The sequence below is a fragment of the Rhamphochromis sp. 'chilingali' genome (genome assembly GCF_963969265.1).
Source record: "Rhamphochromis sp. 'chilingali' genome assembly, chromosome: 11".
NCBI classification, from domain to species: domain Eukaryota; kingdom Metazoa; phylum Chordata; class Actinopteri; order Cichliformes; family Cichlidae; genus Rhamphochromis; species Rhamphochromis sp. 'chilingali'.
Genome location: NC_137938.1, coordinates 38,847,588 through 38,866,125, shown reverse-complemented (window position 1 = coordinate 38,866,125; position 18,538 = coordinate 38,847,588). Strand labels below are relative to the sequence as shown.

The window sequence follows — 18,538 nt, the reverse complement described above, 5'->3', positions numbered from 1 at the left end:
ATGTCGTGTTTTGGTGCATATGCTAAACTGGCCCTCCATGATTTCTTCTTCATGTTTCAGATCATCAAACAAAGCTAGCCTGTAAATACTTCCTCCTCAGAGCAGCATTCATGGTTCCCTCAGTTACAGCGAGTCGGACCACCACCACAGCTGCTGCCGCTGGGATGTTCTCTTTATGAAATCCTCTGTTAGTGTCGTGCTGATGTAACTGGACTCAAACTTTCCAGAGTTCAGCTTTGTCTCATCAGTCCACAGAATATTTCCTCAAAGCTTTACACTGCACTCGCTGACGCCTTCAGCAGCTGCCGGTCGAACCACAGCAGGGAAACTGAGCGGGCTGAAAAAAGCTGCCTTTAATAAACCCGAAGGTCTCTTATCAAGAGGTGCCTGTGGAGTCTGTTCCTTGTACCGGTGGGCCTTTCTGAGAGCTCTAATGGTCTTATTCTCTCATTGTAAAGCTGTCAGTGAACCATCACACAAGAGCAGGTGAGCAGGTGGCCATCGTAGTGCAGGAAGGCCTCAAAAAACCTTATTCTGAGGTCTCTTGGAACAGAAGCATCAGCAGGTTTAAACGTGACGCTAATGACGAGTGAATAATGAAGACGTGTTCAACATACAGTCCCAGCCAACCCCACGGGGCTCGTGGGTGATGAAGTCCCTGCAGTCAGGCTGGATGTGACATCTTTTTGAATATTTACAGCCTTTCCTGTTGAATAATTGATGACACAATCCTGAAAGGGGGGGGGGCACTTCTACTTCCTGCTGAAATGGCGGCTCCAATAGTGGGGGGGGGGGCGAAGACTTCCTGCTGAGTAACGATGGATGATAAAGAAACTCACAGTGGACTGACTGTTATCTGAATCGCTTTTATTTTTAGTGAGTTCTTATCTTATTTTCAGTTTATTACTTTTATTGTTTGTTTATTTATAATAAAAATAAATTTGGAATTATAAGAAAGAAACTATTTTTAACCTTTGTTTATGTTTAACTTGCTATAAGATGGCTGACAGGCTCTGTGTCGCCCCCTGGTGTCATCCAAGTAAATGTACTTGTGCTGTGGAGCTGCACTTTCAGAAGGACACGTGATACGTCATCGCATCCTTGCAGCTGTGCATGGTTTCTATAACACAAATAAGAAACTAAATCTTAAAAATAAATCCTGTGCGGTACAAAGTACAATCTTTTGATCCAGAATAAAGTCAAACAGTATCAGAAAGTAGCACAAGTACATTAAGCGTGTACTTAGTAGAGTAAATCTTTAAGTTGCTTGAAGACGTTTCACCTCTCATCCGAGAAGCTTCTTCAGTTCTAGGACTGAAGAACAGGGGCGATACAATCAGAGCTTTGGGGGTGCTGAGCACCCAGAGAGCTGCCCAGCCAGAGCAAGATAAACTTTACTCGTCACGATGAGACGTCGTCTCTGTCAGTCCCTGCATCCTTAAATGTCTCCAGTTGTCCCGAGTTGTCTCTGACTGTCTCCTTTGTGCATTTAAACGCCTGTTCCTCGTCTGTTGTATTCATCTACGTTATCAGTCATCAGAATTTTACCGTCTCTGTGCAAATTTCTTTATTAAATCATAAGATTCTTAAATTCATCAAGTCTCTCTGTGCCTCTCGGTACGATCTCCCTACCACCCATTTGTTTCACTATTTTCAAATTCGAAATTTTGTTGCCAAGTGTTTCCCAAATTTCCCTCTTTGCCTCCAGAACAGCAGTGGGAAACTACGTTATCATTTATTCCTCATCACAGAGGAACCATTTCGAAACTCTATGATACTATCCCGTCTTTTAGTAACCACTCTAATGTTAAGCTTAAGTGTCCACGGGAAGGAGAACTAGGAATTCAAATCCATGAGGAGTCTTGGGAACAGGCTATAGCGAGGGTACGATCGTCCACCTCCTGCGCTCCTCTTGGACTTATTCAATTTAAGGTCTTACACAGGGCGCATTTCTCTGAATCTAGACTTTCTGAATTGTATCCAGAAGTGGAAAACAAATGTAATGCAAATGCAAGCCCGATCCTTTTATTTAGCAAAACTGTGATTAATAGATAAATATTATTGTTGAGGGGCACAGACAGGACTCTAACAAATAAATAAATAATAAATAAATAATTATTTTGTTTAGGTTGCCTCAACAAAAGGGCACTTTGGGCACCCATCAGGAAAGGGGCGCTCAAGCCCCTCCAGCCCCCCCCCTGCATGTGCCTGTTGGGGATGTTTGATTGATGTTTGATTCCAGCTGGAAGGAAATCTATAATTCATGTTTGGTGTCCTAACAGGAAGTACATCAGCACCTGGTCACATGTTCCCAGCTGATCCTGCTCTTCATGTTCACTCTGAAGAAGATTTTCTGAGACACTGGAAGCTGCAGGAACACAAATGAACCCAGGAAGTGCATATTTGAGCAAAATCAATACTTCATTCTTTATGTTTTATTGAAACACGTTCAGAGTGAGGAGCTTTTTCTTTGCTTCTGTTTTTAAAGCTGGTTCTTAAACCACAACAGGTCCAACTCACCCCACCATGAACATACTCTTATTATAAGCAGTGCACCTATATACAGCTGCAAACCTCTGTCACACACAGTCTGCACAGAGGACTCTCTCAGGACCAAGGGTCATGGTCGGGGGGGGAATGACTGCCTTCAGAATAAAAGATGTGCCTTAATGCTGAAAGTGACACTTTTCAAATGGCACAACTGTTATGTTGAAGGTGCAGATTCTCCATTTAATTTGTTTAAAAAAACCAAAGTGGGCTTCATAGAGAATTGGCAAACCTTCTGGAAGAAACCTGGTCTTGTTAGGAGAGACGGCATCCATCCCACTTTGGATGGAGCAGCTCTCATTTCTAGAAATATGGACAAATTTATTAAACCCCCCTCTGGTGACAGTGGCAGAGAAAAGGACATTAAAGAAACTGATGGACATTATGAACAATGCTGGGCATCCTCTGCACACGGCCATAAACAACCAGAAGAGTCTGTTCAGTGACAGGTTGCTTCTCCCCAAGACAAGAACTAACAGACTTAAAAACTCCTTTGTCCCACACGCCATCAGACTGTTTAACTCCTCTCTGGAGGGGAGAGGGAGGGGAAACAGGAGGACAAAGGAGGGGGGAACAACTAAGCTGTAGTGCCTCTTCACCTCACTGTGCAATACCTTTGTTAATAGTCAACGGTGCAATAGACTCCATACTTGAAATGTGCAATTCACTTGTATTTTTATTTTTTATTCCTATTTATTCTATTTATCCCCTTTGTATATTTTATTTATATTTGTCTCTGTATTTATATATGTGTGTGTGTGTGTGTGTGTGTGTGTGTGTGTGTGTGTGTGTGTGTGTGTGTGTGTGTGTGTGTGTGTGTATATATATATATAACAATTCTGTAACTGTAACTTCGGTCGTTGCTGTGCTTTTTGGAAGTCGAATTTCCCAGAGGAACCCACCCGAGGGATTAATAAAGTTCTATCTTATCTTAAAATATGACTATCCAGAGTTGGGACCAGGAAGCAGAGTTGCAGTCTTACACGCCTCTCTGCAGTGTTACGGCCGGGACCGTTTCAGACGAGTGACAGGACTCAAACGCAAGACGCCGAACAGCTCGTAAATATATATTAAGAATAATGTTTAATGTGCACACAAAATATTCATAAACAAAAGGTGAGCGTAGACGTTAACTAAATAATGATCTGGTCCGGGTCCGGGGATTGGACTGGAAAGCAAGTCACAAAAGGTCCAGGGAAAGGTCGGGGTCACTGTAACAGAATGCAAATGTTCAAAACATAAATAAGGAGGCATATGAATATGTTGTTTGGCTCAAAATCCTCCTTCGTACTGTGTACTTGCCAACGGAGGTCGGAGATAACATAGAGGGGGAGTAATCCGGGTGTGTAAATCCAAAAACTCCTGGCGTGGAGGCAGAGAGGCAGGTAGGTAGTTTTGGTGGTAGCCTGAGGGACTGCCAGAAGGTCCAGCATCCAAGTAGAAGCTCTTCGCCAGGGGTTTAACAGTTAGGTGTAGCTGAAAAAGGGAGGCGCACAAAAAACAAACATACAGTGAAGCAAAAGTGATTCACAAAAAAAACACGTAAGGAAATTATGGTGGTGGCCTGCACTGACTGATGTTTAGCAGAGAATCTGGCGAAGAGAGATTGAGAACGCTGGCCTTATGAGTCCCCGGCTAATTACCCACAGATGTAAGCGATCAGCAAAAACACTGAGGCCCCTCCCAGGGGTGGAGACGCCGGCTCGGAGGGAGACACACTGGCACACACCCGGACCATGACATGCAGCTTCTCTCCTCCTGCTACCCCCCCAAAAACCCATCTCCATAGAGACTGTGTCAGCTTCCAAACAGACCAATTCTGTTTACATTATACATGCTTCCCTTAGGCAGCAGCATCAGAAGGCATAGCATACATTTGACACCCAGCTCTGTCCGTGAATTCAAAGTCCTGCTCCTCACATACAAGGTCTTAAATAATCAGGCCCCATCTTATCTTAATGGCCTTGTAGTACCATATCACCCTATTAGAGCACTTCGCTCTCGCTCTGCAGGCCTACTTGTTGTTCCTAGAGTATTTAAAAGTAGAATGGGAGGCAGAGCCTTCAGTTTTCAGGCCCCTCTTCTGTGGAACCAGCTTCCAGTTTGGATTCAGGAGACAGACACTATCTCTACTTTCAAGATTAGGCTTCAAACTTTCCTTTTTGCTAAAGCATATAGTTAGGGCTGGACCAGGTGACCCTGAATCCTCCCTTAGTTATGCTGCAATAGACGTAGGCTGCCGGGGATTCCCATGATGCATTGAGTTTTTCCTTTCCAGTCACCTTTCTCACTCACTATGTGTTAACAGACCTCTCTGCATTGAATCATATCTGTTATTAACCTCTGTCTCTCTTCCACAGCATGTCTTTATCCTGTCTTCCTTCTCTCACCCCAACCAATCACAGCAGATGGCCCCGCCCCTCCCTGAGCCTGGTTCTGCTGGAGGTTTCTTCCTGTTAAAAGGGAGTTTTTCCTTCCCACTGTCACCAAAGTGCTGCTCATAGGGGTCATATGATTGCTGGGTTTTTCTCTGTATGTATTATTGTGGGGTCTACCTTACAATACGAAGCATCTTGAGGTGACTTTTGTTGTGATTTGGCGCTATTTAAATAAAACAGAATTGAATTGACCTGTGAGTGTTATGGGGCTCAGAGACCAATACGTGGACGTGGACCCAGATATGGATATGAGTATGGGAAGCAATGGTAAGGTTTCTCACAAGCTTTATTTGGTGACACAAAGAAAACCCAGAGAGGTACTGCTACAACGTGTGTCAGATGTGCGGGGCTCTGTGAACAGAGGGAAAGGTTTATCAGCAGAGGCTCAGGAAGCCCGGGGTGTAGATGAGGAGACAGACTGAGTTATGGCAGGTGGAGTGGTAATGGCATGAAGAGAAGCGTGGATAGCCGGGTGAGCATCCAGCAAGGGTGTAAACAACCTCCAGGCTGATTGATAATAACAATAATAATGGATTGGATTTATATAGCGCTTTTCAAGGCACCCAAAGCGCTTTACAATGCCACTATTCATTCACTCTCGCATTCACACACTGGTGGAGGCAGCTACAGTTGTAGCCACAGCTGCCCTGAGCGAGGCTGCCATATCGCGCCATCGGCCCCTCTGGCCAGCACCAGTAGGTAAGTAGGGTAAAGTGTCTTGCCCAAGGACACAACGACCAGGACAGAGAGCCCAGGGATCGAACCGGCGACCTTCTGGTTACAGATACGCTTCCCAACCCCCTGAGCCACGGTCGCCATCTGGAGATCCAGGCAGATGGGGAAAGGTGGTGACCAGCGTCCAAGAAGTGAGCGGGCTGCAGGCAGTGGTGAATCCAGAGACCACAAGGACAGTATGGTAAGTTATCCATAGTTACTTAGTACGGCGAGTAAAGATGGCCTGTTACTAACACAAGTTAGCTGACAAACTGGCGAAGAAGAGATGTGGACACTGGTGTTAAATACTAAGTGGACTGATTCTTATACAGCACTTTTCTACTCCAGAGTACTCAAAGCGCTCTGTACAACGTGCACCATTCACCGTCTCTATACTTGGTGCTTTCTGACTACATGCAGACACATTCATACTCTGATGGATGCATCGGAGGTTAGGATACTTAGCATGCAGGGATTGAACCACCAACCTTCTGATCAGTAGGTGACCTGCTCTACCTCAAAGCTGGACCCTATTAGGGTGGTGTCAGAGAGGTGGATGTTTGTCCAAGATAAGGACGATGCTGGATAATACCGCCCACCCACTCAATGACGTGCTGGCCAGTCACAGGAGCACGTTCAGTGAGAGACTGAGATTACCCATAATGCACCACTGTCTGTGGATTTCTGTACAGCTCCATCTAACGCACAGCACACGGTGAAATTCACAGGTCAATCATATATCATTATTATAACAAAGCATTACATTCATAAATGCCGATATGCTAAATCCCCCCTTCATGGCCTGCTCTTAAAAACTAACTCCTGTAAATCTCTTAAGCTAATAAATAAGCTCCGAGCAATCAAACTGCATAGTTTTTTAGAAGAGTTTGATTTCTCTTAGCCCCTTATTTAAGTTATGTGTCTTGTTTATGGAACCTCACTTGTAGAGAGTTTGTGATCCCCTTGTCTCCTTTATTTCTGTTCCTTGTTTTTCATTCTTTTTTTATTGTTATTTAGTTATTTTTGTATTGGTTATTCATCTTTTTATATTATTATTATTATGTAGATGCGTGTGTATATGCATACGTACACATTTATACACACAGACATGTATACATATATATGTCTGTGTGTGTATGTGTGTTTACTTTCAGTTATTGTCGATTTCATCGTGGTGTACCAACTGTGGCAGTGATGTGTATTCCTCTGATTGGGAGAAAAGAAAAAGGAGGTGTGATTCTGTTCTGAATGATTCAATATGTCGCTTGTCTCTTTGAGATTGTCATTGTTATTGTTCTAAATAAAGTTCGTTTAAAAAAATTAAAATGTCAATCATATATATTTCACCTCTGTAATACTCTGGATGTTTATAATTGAGCGATTTCTTATGTTTGTAACTGTATAATACATTATTTCACTGGTTCAATCTGTTGCTCTCATTGTCTTGGAGCGACTGTAAACACATCATTTCCTCATAAATGATCTGATTCTGATAACATGGGCGTCTGTGGAGACTGACGCTCTGCTGCCTCTGCTGGACACCAGAGGAACTGCAGGCGGCCACCAGAGGGCGCAGTGACAGCGCCGCTGGGCTGTAGAGGCTGTTTGCCTCTGCTGTGCAGCCCTGGTCTGGTTCCTCCCCCCGCTCCTCCCCCGCTCCTCCCCGGCTCTCCGCCCTGAAGGCTGTGGTCGGTCCGGCTGCTCCGCCGCTGTGTGGCAGTGGGAGCTGAGTGGGCTCGGGCTGACACTCCGGAGGGCTCGTGCCTGTGACCTGAGCGGACTTGGAGGATTTACAGCTGATCTGCGCGCACGTGAACGCGCTGAATGTAAGTGTGCTGAAGTTCCGTGTTTTTATCTCTGAACGTGTTTTTACAGCGTTAAAGTTTGGAGACACACTTTTCCTCCGGGGGCAAAGTTCAGGAAGCCCGAGGACGGACAGCTGCGGTCCGCGGGCGCAGACGCTTTCAGGCACGGCGTGTATGGAAGCCCGTTAGTGCCAACGTGCCCGCAGGTGATCCCGTGTGCACACGGTCACAGATGCAGGATGAGCAACTGGCGTGGCAGAGTGGCACCTCTGAGCCTGCCTCTGTGCTGAAAGCTACACTGGGAGACAAGCACGAACCCATCACCCACATCCACAGTGTGTCTGACGCCCTGAGCTGCTCCACGTTCAGGTTGTTTTAGGGGCGGCTGTGGCTCAGGAGGTTCAGCATCCACTGATCAGAAGGTTGGTGGTTCGAAACCTGGCTGCCCCAGTCTGTGTTAGTGTGTGTGTGAACGAGGCGTGACGAGGAGCGTGTTTTCCTGCAGTGGACGGTCTCAGCCCCTAAATCACGGCTGAAACGTGCGTCCGCTGCTGTGGCCCCGAAGCCTCCTCTGCACATCAGTGCAAAACTCATTTTTATTCACTGGCCTTTGACTCAGTGGGTAACTGACACTGTTATTGTTATTTATTTATTGTATTTTTATTATTTCTGCTGGTCAGCCATGTGTTGTTTTTAAAGTGCTGTATAAATAAATTATGGTATGAAGCTTCAATGGCGGTCTCACTTTAGCACAGGCAGGTCTGGCGCTCATGAGGCCGACCGATGGCGCGTATTTGTCTGACATCACGGCGGCTTCATCTTGTTTGTTTAGAGGGTGGACGGTCTTCCAGGAACGCTTCAGGGAGTTTGTCTCCCCCGCCTCGGCGAGGCCTTTAAGGACTGACGGAGCAGATTGTTGGAGTGAGGTGAGGCGTGGCGGCAGCTCGCGCTGTGCTCAGCATGTGATTAGGCTTTGCTTACAGCGAGTTTCACACCTCAGGCCTGGCTAATGCCTCTGTTGTGTCTCTGCAGCTCGCGGCGCTCGGTTACCCAGCTGCGGTGGACGTGGACCACCTGTGGGTGGAGGATGGCCCGCTGGAAGGAAGGCGCCACCCTCCTGCTGGCTCTGCCGGTTCTGCTCAGCCTGCCAGCGGAGGCCCGAACTTACGGCCTGGGTCAAACCCAGCATGACCACGAACGCCTCCAGAACATCACACTGGCTGTCATTTTACCAGAAAACAACACCAGATACCCGTGGGCGTGGCCTCGCATCGGCCCTGCCGTGGACCGGGCCGTCAGAAACATCAACGCCGACCCCACGCTCCTCCCCAACCATCACCTTGTGTACTTCTTCAAGAACAGCCAGGACAAGGATGGGATGTGCTCCGAGTCCGTCGCCCCGCTCATGGCGGTGGACCTGAAACTCGCCTACAACCCGTGGGTGTTCATCGGGCCCGGCTGCTCCTACAGCTCCTCCCCCGTCGGCCTCTTCACCACCCACTGGAGCGTCCCCATGGTGACGGCAGGCGCCCCGGCCGTGGCATTTTCCAGCGGAACGTACCTGTCCATCACCAACACGGGGCCAACGCACAAGAAGCTTGGGCGGTTCGCAGTGCGGATCTGCGAGCATTTTGGGTGGCGGGAACAGGTGATGGTTGTCTTCAGCGACAACAAGAAGGACGACCGGCCGTGCTACTTCGCCATCGAGGGTCTGTACATGGAGCTGAGCAACATCAACATCAGCGTCGAGGAAAGCGTGTTCATGGAGGAGTCCGTGACCTACTCCCAGATCCTCTCCAAAATCCAGGATAACGGGCGAGGTGAGTCCGCGACCGGCCGCCAAATAAACGTGCTTCCAAACTGGTCTCTGTAGGTGACGCCCCCTTCATGACACCTGTACGTTAAGGTCATCTGAATCAAATCAGAGTTTTAACTAAAATTGAATGTGAACAAACACGCTCGAGCAAATCAGAGAGCTGCTCACCTGGACGTGGCATTTTCAGCATGTGGCGAGCTTCGGTGGTGTGCTTTCTCTTTGATTCTCGCAACTGACGTTATGCGACGTCCACACCACACTGTTTTCCTCGCAGCAAAAATTATCTAGAAATCAGCTTTGTCAACATCTTGTGTTAGTCCAGAAAAACCAGCAGGCACCAGGTAGATCGCACCGGTCTGTCCAATCGGAAACCTTTATCTGTGCACAGCATCACCCTGCTGCTACACAAACACACACACGTTGGTAGGGATGGGTATCGAAGACCGGTTCTTGTTGAGAACCGGTTCCCACTGTTTCAGTTCCTTGGAATTGTTTGCCATTTTTGCAAACGATTCCCTTATCGATTCCAGTCGCCCCGAATGACGTCACCACGTTGCGGAGCGTCATTTACCTGGCAGGAAACACGGCGGCTCAAACGCTCAAAAGCTTGGTTATACTTTACGAGAACGGATGACAACAGGGCAACTTGCAATACTTGCAAAGTAGAGATTTCATTTAAGGGAGGAAACACTACGAATATGCAAAAGCATTTGCTCACGAAACACCTGACCTTAAATGAATGTCATGTTTTTAATTCTGGACTCGTGAATCTCAACCCAGCAGCAGCGGTAACGTTTGCACGTCCTCTCCCGTTAATGCGGCAGGTAAATAATCAACTAACATATTATGTTAGCGCGATCTGCCTTATTACAAACCTGCCATTCAGGGGCGGAGCGTGGGGGTGGCTTACTGGGCTTAAGCCCGGGTTGTTTTGTCAGAAGCCCGGGGTCTTTTGGAGTGTAATTTTTTCATAGATGCCTGGCTGACAACTGTATAAAACAAAAAGTACACACAATATTCGAAGCACATAGTGCACACTTGGGGGAATTTATGACTGTGCGTGAATCCCCCCTGATATTGGTATGATCTGAGCTCAGGCACTAAGCGACTGAGCGAGGGGGCGGGGCAGCTGCTGCCTGTGTGCGCTGTTGGAGAAACGGAGCCAGCCATACTAGGAGAGCTTAAGTTTGAGCAGGTACCAAAGCAAATCATTCGTACCGTACAAATAATGTAAATATGACGGTGCATCACGAAAGATTGATATCAAACTGATCACTTGACCAATATTACGTTACTTGCTCTTCAAGTGAATCAACAAATGGCGAAATGAAAAGCCGAACAAATGCTATTTTTTTAGAGAGTCTTAGCTTACGTGTGTTTATTTCATATTTTCAGTTCTTACCCTCCCCGACTAAATCGGTTTCAGTTATGTACTGAAATATAAGAATGGACATTCGAGGGTTCTTTCAAAGAAAAAACTCAGGTAAATGTTATTTTATATATTATGCTTTGTATGTTGTTCAGTATATTTCTATGCAAAATAAGAGGGATTTCAGTACACAGCAGGATATTCACATTTGTAACCAGATATTTACACTTTAGGGAGAAAACATAAAACATTTTTACTGTACAACATCAATTTAGAGTAAACTTTTGTTTTAGATAAATATTGAAATATATTTTGAATTAGTTAAATGTCAGAATAAAGAGAGACAGAGATTTCTGTTTTTTATCACTTTCATCAAATTTAGGAGTACATGTACACTAAGTTTATTGTTAATTAATAAGAAAACTCCAGACGATTCCATTCTGAGCTGAAGAAGCTTCTGATAGGTTAGTAGAGTCCATGTGAGTAAATTGGTGGCACAGCTGTGGATGCATATAAGGCAAAACACAGAGCCTGTTTCTGTGACATGGGAACATCAAGAGATGTCAACCAAAACACCAGGAACAGAACTGTGGAGCTCCATAAGTGTGGCTCAGTTTGAATACAATTTGGTGCCATTTACAATTAAGAAATACAGATAGTTTCTCTCTTTACTCTTAAAGTTAACAAATATGTTTTTTATATTTATCAATCTAAAAAATAAACATTTAGTCTGATTTGATGTTACAATTATAAAAGTGTTTTGATCTGAAGAGTTTGTAAATATGTGGTTTCAACTGTATATTTGATGATTGTCAGCACAAAGAGGGAGAGAGAGGAACAGAGAGGGAGATGGAGAATGAGGACAGAACAGAGATGAACAAGAGCAGGTGAGACACACATGTTAGTCAAATGGTTGTTTACCAAAAGTATCACCGTATCATAGGTCCTCATGTATCTCGTACCTAGTGTTTCTTTTTAGGTTTGTTATTTTTCAAATTCTATATTTATTAAGTTATGCAGGCTTGTTTGCACAACAAGGCTAAATAATTATATAAACTTTTCTCAATCTAAATAGTGAACTTTGGTAGAATTAAAAAAATAAGTGTAGTGCAGGTCTATGATGATTTTTAGTGCTACTATCATCTAGTTCTGATTCTGGTTCTGTCTTGGTTAAGTCCTCAGTAGTCCTGATTTTGAACTGTTGTAGTCCTGTTTTAATTCTGGATCAGTTCTGGGTCTGGTTGAATTGGGGTTTAGTCCTCGTGTCTTGATACAGCCCTGACCTTGTTCTGCCTTGCTGCCTAATTAAAAAACTAGTTTTAGGTGTCCTGCATATGATATATATTTTTCCCTATATGAAGTCATTCTTCTTTGAACAAAACTCAAAACAGAGCCAATTAATCTTTCAGTCATTTCTACCCCCCCCCCCCCCCCCCCCCCCAAAAAAAAAAAAAAAAAAATCCCACATGCATACTACCCTTTTTGGCTAAGCCCCGGGTGTTTCAAATGTCTGGCTCCGCCTCTGCTGCCATTACTGTGCATTTAGTGACCATGATGAGACAGAGTCTGGCTCAGATGCTGCCAGTTCTCGCTGCAGTCTGCCGGTAGCGTCTCCTTTCAGGCCAGGATAGACGAACGTCACCGAGCAGTGACTCAGTTTGTGGTCAAAGGCTTGCAGCCGTTTGCCACAGCAGATGATTTTCAGTAAGTGAATGTGTTTAATTGTAGGCAGGGACATTACTGGATATTCTTGTGTAATTGCTACAGAATAATTTATGTTACACTTTGTTATTGCTACAGAAGAATATTTATTTTATTATTTTACATTTACAGTTTTTTTTCCCGGGGACCCTGTGACACCCCATTGAAGAGCCGCAGGCTGGATCTCTTAAGATCTCACTGTTGGGTTTGTAAGGCCATGTTACTCCTAAATTTCTATCTTGTTCAAAGAGAAGATATAAAACAAAGTTCTGAGCTAATCGACCTTAGTGTTCTCCTTTTTTTTAAAAAGAATCGATAAACAGAATCGAAAATGGAATCGAATCGTGAAAATCTTATCAATACCCATCCCTACACGTCAGGTATTCATAACTTGTAGGGACGTGTAACTGACCGTTTACCCCAAACCACCTTAACCCTGTCACTAACATGCTCCAAACTCGCGGGGACAGGTCCTCACAAAGATATGAATACATGCTCAGAGGAACACACACGCACACACGCACACGCACGCACGCACACACACACACAGAAACGATGTGTGCGTGTGCGATCCTCTACCCCCTCCCCTCCTCTGCAGCAGAGGCAGAAACTCGAGCTGAATCGACCGCGATGCTGTGGCAGGTTTGCCAGAGGAGCTGCAGACACACACCTGTTGTTAAGTCATTTCCTGTCAAAGATGATCAGACCTGCGTTCAGGTTTAATGCCGGAGCCCTCAGAGTCTAAACAGAAGGATTCTGACTCGGTACTGCAGTAAAGCATCGTCCTGCAGTGTAGATAAACTGACAGCAGCTGGCAGTACGGATGCTGGTGCTGAAAGCTGTGTTTCAGTAAGCTGCGTATGTGGATGATTTTACGGTTTTGACCAGATTCTCTTTAGCCTCTGAAGTCCTGCATGGAGCACAGGGCTTTTATTTTGAAAAACCGCTACAGCTTGCCGCCGTAGACCCACATCTGGCTGTTTTTTCCTCGTGACACTCTAACCTGGGTTTCGTGTCCCAGCCGCCGTGCAGATACACCTGCAGAAAAATTCCTGCACTCGGAGCTTCGGCCCGTTCTCCAGCTGAGATCCGTGAGCGGAGATCACGGCCTCGGCCGGGCTGAGGTGCAGACGTGCAGACGAGCTGCCTGCAGGCCCTGACTTTTCAGGGTTTTAGTCATCCACAAAGCGCTCTAACCTTCCTGCGTCGCTCGCTGTCTTTGATCGTCTTTTCATCATTTCTGCTTTCAAACTATAACAGCATAGTTTCTCCAGTACAAAGCGAGGACTTCAAGCGTCCGTGAAGCCGTTCGCACACAGAGCAGGAGCAGGAGGCGAGGCTGGGACTCGCGTGTGATGGATAATTCAGAGAGGCTGGGAGTTTGTGGGAGTGAAAGTCTGTCAGGTCAGCTGAGGGGGAGCACGGGACCTGAGACGTGGTGCCTTCGGCTCAGCCACAGTTTAGCGATGGAGTCATAAATCAAGCGTCCTCTATCTGCGGAGGTGTATCAGTGTGTAAACCCGCCGAGAGCTCGAACAAACAGCCTCAGGCAGCTTCCCTCTCCGGTTCCCACAGAGCCAGCAAACCTCCCGACAGCACATTCATTAACAGAGGTCACAACCTGCCGCCTTATAAGGCCGCCGCGGACGCCTATCAGATCTGTAGGTATTTCCTGCCAAACACACTGAGGCTAATTTTACCTTGTGTCTGCCTTTTGTCTCCTTAATGAAACACTATGAGACAAGCTGCTCTGAGTACAGCTCAGCCTCTTTATTAGGCACGGCATCAGACAGCAGCGAATCAGCCTCAGAGGAGTGTGAGCTGCAGGTGAGCTGCAGTTTGACTCCAGGAGCTCTGCGGTGGGGAAATAAGTCTTCTGCAGGCTACAGTGTGTCTGGAAGCTTCTGGATAATCTGTGCGTTAAAACGCCACGCACGTCTCTGTCAGCACAGCCAACAGGACGATTACACTGAAAGGCTTCACTGAGATAAAAACCCATAAACGGCTTCCTGTGGTTCCCGGTCAGCAGCAGGCAGAATAATCATCCAGTTAGCTCCAGTCTGGACTCCAGTTGACAAGTTGGAGACATGGGTTCAAAGTTTCCTGTGAGCAGAGGCGTCGGTCCTTTGGTGCAGATGAGCCCTGAGAGTTTGCAGAGAAGCTCCTGGGACTGAAGAGCCCTCCAGCTGATTAACCTCTTGCTTCAGCTCATCAGCCCTGCCCTCATTAATAATAATAATAATGTGTATGTGTTAGTCCCCATAGGGAAATTCCTCTGCATTTAACCCATTCAGCCAGTGAAGCAGTGGGCAGCCACCAGTGCAGCGCATGAGGAGCAGTGTGTGGGGACGGTACCTCGCTCAGGGGTTCCTCAGGGTAGCCGTTCAGTTGATTTGAAACCTCGACCTCCCGATCACGACCACTCTACCCTCTATCCCAGTCCACCAAGGGGGCGAGCTCCTAGCTCCTCGCAGCTAACGGGCTAATAGGAGCCGAGAGTGGAACTAGTTTGTAAGTCTCACTGGAGACCAAAGTGAACCCTAACGAGTGCTCTCAGCGTGAGCTCTTTGCAGCACTCGCTGATTCCACCGCGTCACTGTTTGCTGACGCATTAATGCTAATGGCTGCCGGCTGATAACGAGGCCAGCCAGATATGAGAGGTTTTAGGACAAAGTTTGTGTTTTCCATTGTTTAAGCACCGCTTCCAACCAAAGGAGGTGTTGTATCAACAGAAAAGGCTAACTTGGTTTTCATTTTGCAGAAAAAAAGAGACTGCTAAAAATAAAAACACGAGAGGTTTTTGGACAAAGTTTGTTCTCTATTCTTTACGCACCGTTTAAGCCAGTGGTTCCCAAACTTTTTCGCTAGGCCCCCCTTTGTTTTACAAGAAGAATGCTGCCCCCCGGCGCGCACGCACAACCACATCCTCCAACCACACGCCCATATTTTGCTCCATTGCAGTTTACTTCACACCTCAAACATTTAGTAAACAATTAAGCAAATACAAGTAAACTGCAATAAATTACAGGTAATAAAATAAACTACTAACTCTTTTACGCTGCGTCCGCACCTACACGGGTATTTTTGAAAACGCAGCTGTTTCGTCCACGTAAACGACGTTTCGAATCACTGAAAACGGAGATTTTTAAAACTCCTTTTTTTGCGTTTACGTGTGGACGAGGAATACAGAGTTCGTCACGCAACGTCAAAGGTATGTGGCTTTTTCCACGTCACGCTGTGGCCACGTTATTGTTTACATGAGATGAATTGCAGAATGGCAGATAGAGACAAAATACTGTTAATCTGACTGTCTGCAGGTTTTACAGCAGTTACTGTCCCTCCATTTACAAAGGCAGAGGCTCACGGTGTCATTATTTTACATGCAGTTGTTTTTTCCTGTGTAATAATGTTCAACATTGCTATCAAATCAAAAAAAGCCTCTCTGTGAAAATGTGTTCAAAAACATAAACAGCTGTGGGATCCTGTTTGTCTGTGATTTGAACCGGGGGAGCAAATCGTGGCAGGATCAGCCCGATGTTATTTGTATCCCGCTGTAACTTTACTGTTGTTGCTGGTTTTTAATTGCTTCCTGGTCCCAACTCTGGATGGTCACGTTTTGGGGGGTTTAGCCTGGGGACGGGACCAGAGTAGACTACAGTTCAACATAATTTTAGCAAAGTTGATTTAATATTAATTTTTCTGTACAGTCAATTTATAACATACATAGTGTGTTTATTTGTATGTGCGTGCGGTTGTTTTTGGTCAAAGTCGCTCTGAGAGAAACGTCCTACGGCGTGAAAGCTCGTTGTTACGTTGGTGATGTCTGCAGGAAGCAGACTGACGTGGTTCTGGCGGTTCTGGACTACTGAAGCCAAACTGCAGCTCAAACATCCTCTGACATCATGCTCTCCGTGTGCCGTCGCCATGGTGATGAAGCAAGCAGCTCATCCTGAACAAACGTACCCACGAGGCCGTGCTTCAGCCCACTCTGCTGCTTCCTGTCCATCTGGCAGCGGTTAAAGATTAATATGGTGGAATGTCAGTAGTGAGGGGCTGGGAGGGGGCGGGGGGCGACCCGCAAATTTATTGCTTCGCTTTGGATGATGTCACGGCGCCGAGCTGGAAACTGATTGCAGACGTGGAGCTGAGTGCACTGGAAAATCAGCTGATCAGCGATCAGATCTGTGAGGGGGGCTCAGTCTGAGCTGTCACGATGATGAACCACCTGCCGGCAGCCTGCCAACGGGGGTTCAGACACCAACCACCAATCTGCTGTCGTTACTGTTGTGAAGGGGCATGTTCAGACCGGTGGGTGCAGCTGCAACTCAGGTGGCTCATGTACCAATCAGAAAGCTGTTGTTCAACCCTCCTGCACAGGTGTTCTTGAGTACGATGGGTGGTTACAGCTGGTAGGTCTGACCTCGTGTGACTTTAGACATCCGTCGTCGAGCTGTGACCTCTGTCTGTGCTCCTGATCACCTGACAGGTCATGTGATCTGCGGTCTGCTCGACTTTGGGCCGTGTGTGAACCCCAGTGGCGCTTTTCTTTAAACAGGAACTTCTCCACTCTGTGTGAAGGAACAAGAAGTGATCAGAGTGGATGAGCTGATGGAGGATCACCCTGTTTACACGAGAAAGTTTCAGGAACGCATTAACGGCAACAAACACAGCATGTCTTCATCCTGTCTTCCTTCTCTCACCCCAACCAATCACAGCAGATGGCCCCGCCCCTCCCTGAGCCTGGTTCTGCTGGAGGTTTCTTCCTGTTAAAAGGGAGTTTTTCCTTCCTACTGTCGCCAAAGTGCTGCTCATAGGGGGTCATATGATTGTTGGGTTTTTCTCTGCATGTATTATTGTGGGGTCTACCTTACAATATAAAGCACCTTGAGGCGACTGTTGTTGTGATTTGGTGCTGTATAAATAAAATTGAATTGAAAACCTTCAGCCGAACATAACTCAGAGGAACGCTCTGGAGCTTTTCCTGAGCGTCTCAGCTTCAGCCTGGTTTAAACGCCAGTGACACGGCGACCTGATTTTATGAAGGTTCACGTTCGGATGGAGCTGATACTGGAGGGCCCAGAACGAAATGTGCACGGGAATTCTGGGACAGCTGGAAGAGTTGCAGGGATCCTCTGACTGTGACCATCGCTTGCTTGGTCGCCCCGAAGCTTCCAGGTTTGCTCGTCAGTACAGAAATAAAAAGCTCAAAAAGGATTCGGGTCGATTTGGTATGTGTGACACTGACAGCAGGGCCCGCAGAGTAAAAGAGCTGCAGGACCCACACCGGGCACACGTGCACATGTTAGGCCTGAGACCGAATGTGGACGTGGAGGTCGTGCAGAGGTGAACGCTTGTGTCTGTCTGCATCTGCAGCCTGGATTTCTGCTTCGCATGTCCTGAAAGAGGAAGCAGCAGAAACCTGACACAGGAGGAGCGCGGTCCTCTGACCTCAAAGGAAACCAGTGCCAGTACAAGAAGCTGGATACGGCTCTGACTCCATCGTTTCCTCCGAGTGAAGCTTCCTTTTCCTGCGTGCGAGGTCACGCTCAGATACAGACGGCGAGCTAGTGAAGCGGCGGCAGCTTGGCCTGCGCTCTGCTGCTGAGTAAACGGAGACGTCAGCTCTGACTGCCTGCGGTGCTCTGAGCTGACTGCAGCACAGTGAAGCTATCAGGAAAGATTTAAAATGGCAGCGTCATCTCTGAGCGGAGGGTCAGGATACCGCACGCATCAGCAGGATGGCGAGCTTAGAGCGCTCGTTAACCTGATGTTTTCCTTCAGTTAGGAAAAACCCGAGGCTGTGGTTATTTAATGCAGCCACTGTGTCGGCGGGCAGATACAAACACCTTACATCACGTCCTCCTGACCCAGACAGCAAACAACGGAGCGCCGTTTCTGTGGAAACCCACAAAGACTCGCCGCGACAGCCGGCAGGAGCAGCTGGAGTCACAAACATTTCTCTGAGTGCACTCATTTTTCCCGTCTCTGTCAAAACACACAGCTGCCCTTCAGACAGCGTTGTTAAGCTCCTCCTCCTTGTTAGAGGGGGTGGAGCATGAAACCTGCTGAGTTTTCTTCTCTGAAGCAGAGACGGTTGAACTCCTGCAGATGTGGATTGTTTCCTGGTCAATTTAGGTTCATCACGTGG

The 18,538-nt window shown here is 46.8% G+C and overlaps 1 protein-coding gene across 5 annotated transcripts in view; it reads left to right on the top strand.

Annotated features, from left to right (window-relative positions):
* Positions 1 to 7,386: 7,386 nt before the first annotated feature.
* The window catches only part of LOC308405421 (atrial natriuretic peptide receptor 1-like), a 64,983-nt gene continuing 53,831 nt past the window's right edge, over positions 7,387 to 18,538 (top strand). For 3 of the 5 annotated variants that reach the window (XR_013973333.1, XM_080896058.1, XM_080896056.1), the window contains exons 1-3: positions 7,387 to 7,525; positions 8,337 to 8,430; positions 8,537 to 9,324. Coding sequence is in view for 4 of the 5 variants with exons in the window: in XM_080896058.1 (XP_080752184.1) it covers positions 8,592 to 9,324 (733 nt within the window). In the remaining variant the exon portion in view is untranslated. Of the gene's footprint in view, positions 7,526 to 7,581; positions 7,927 to 8,336; positions 8,431 to 8,536; positions 9,325 to 10,058; positions 10,145 to 10,715; positions 10,804 to 11,505; positions 11,577 to 12,522; positions 12,600 to 18,538 lie in introns of those variants that run through there. The other 2 variants (XM_080896059.1, XM_080896057.1) reach the window with 2 other exon arrangements.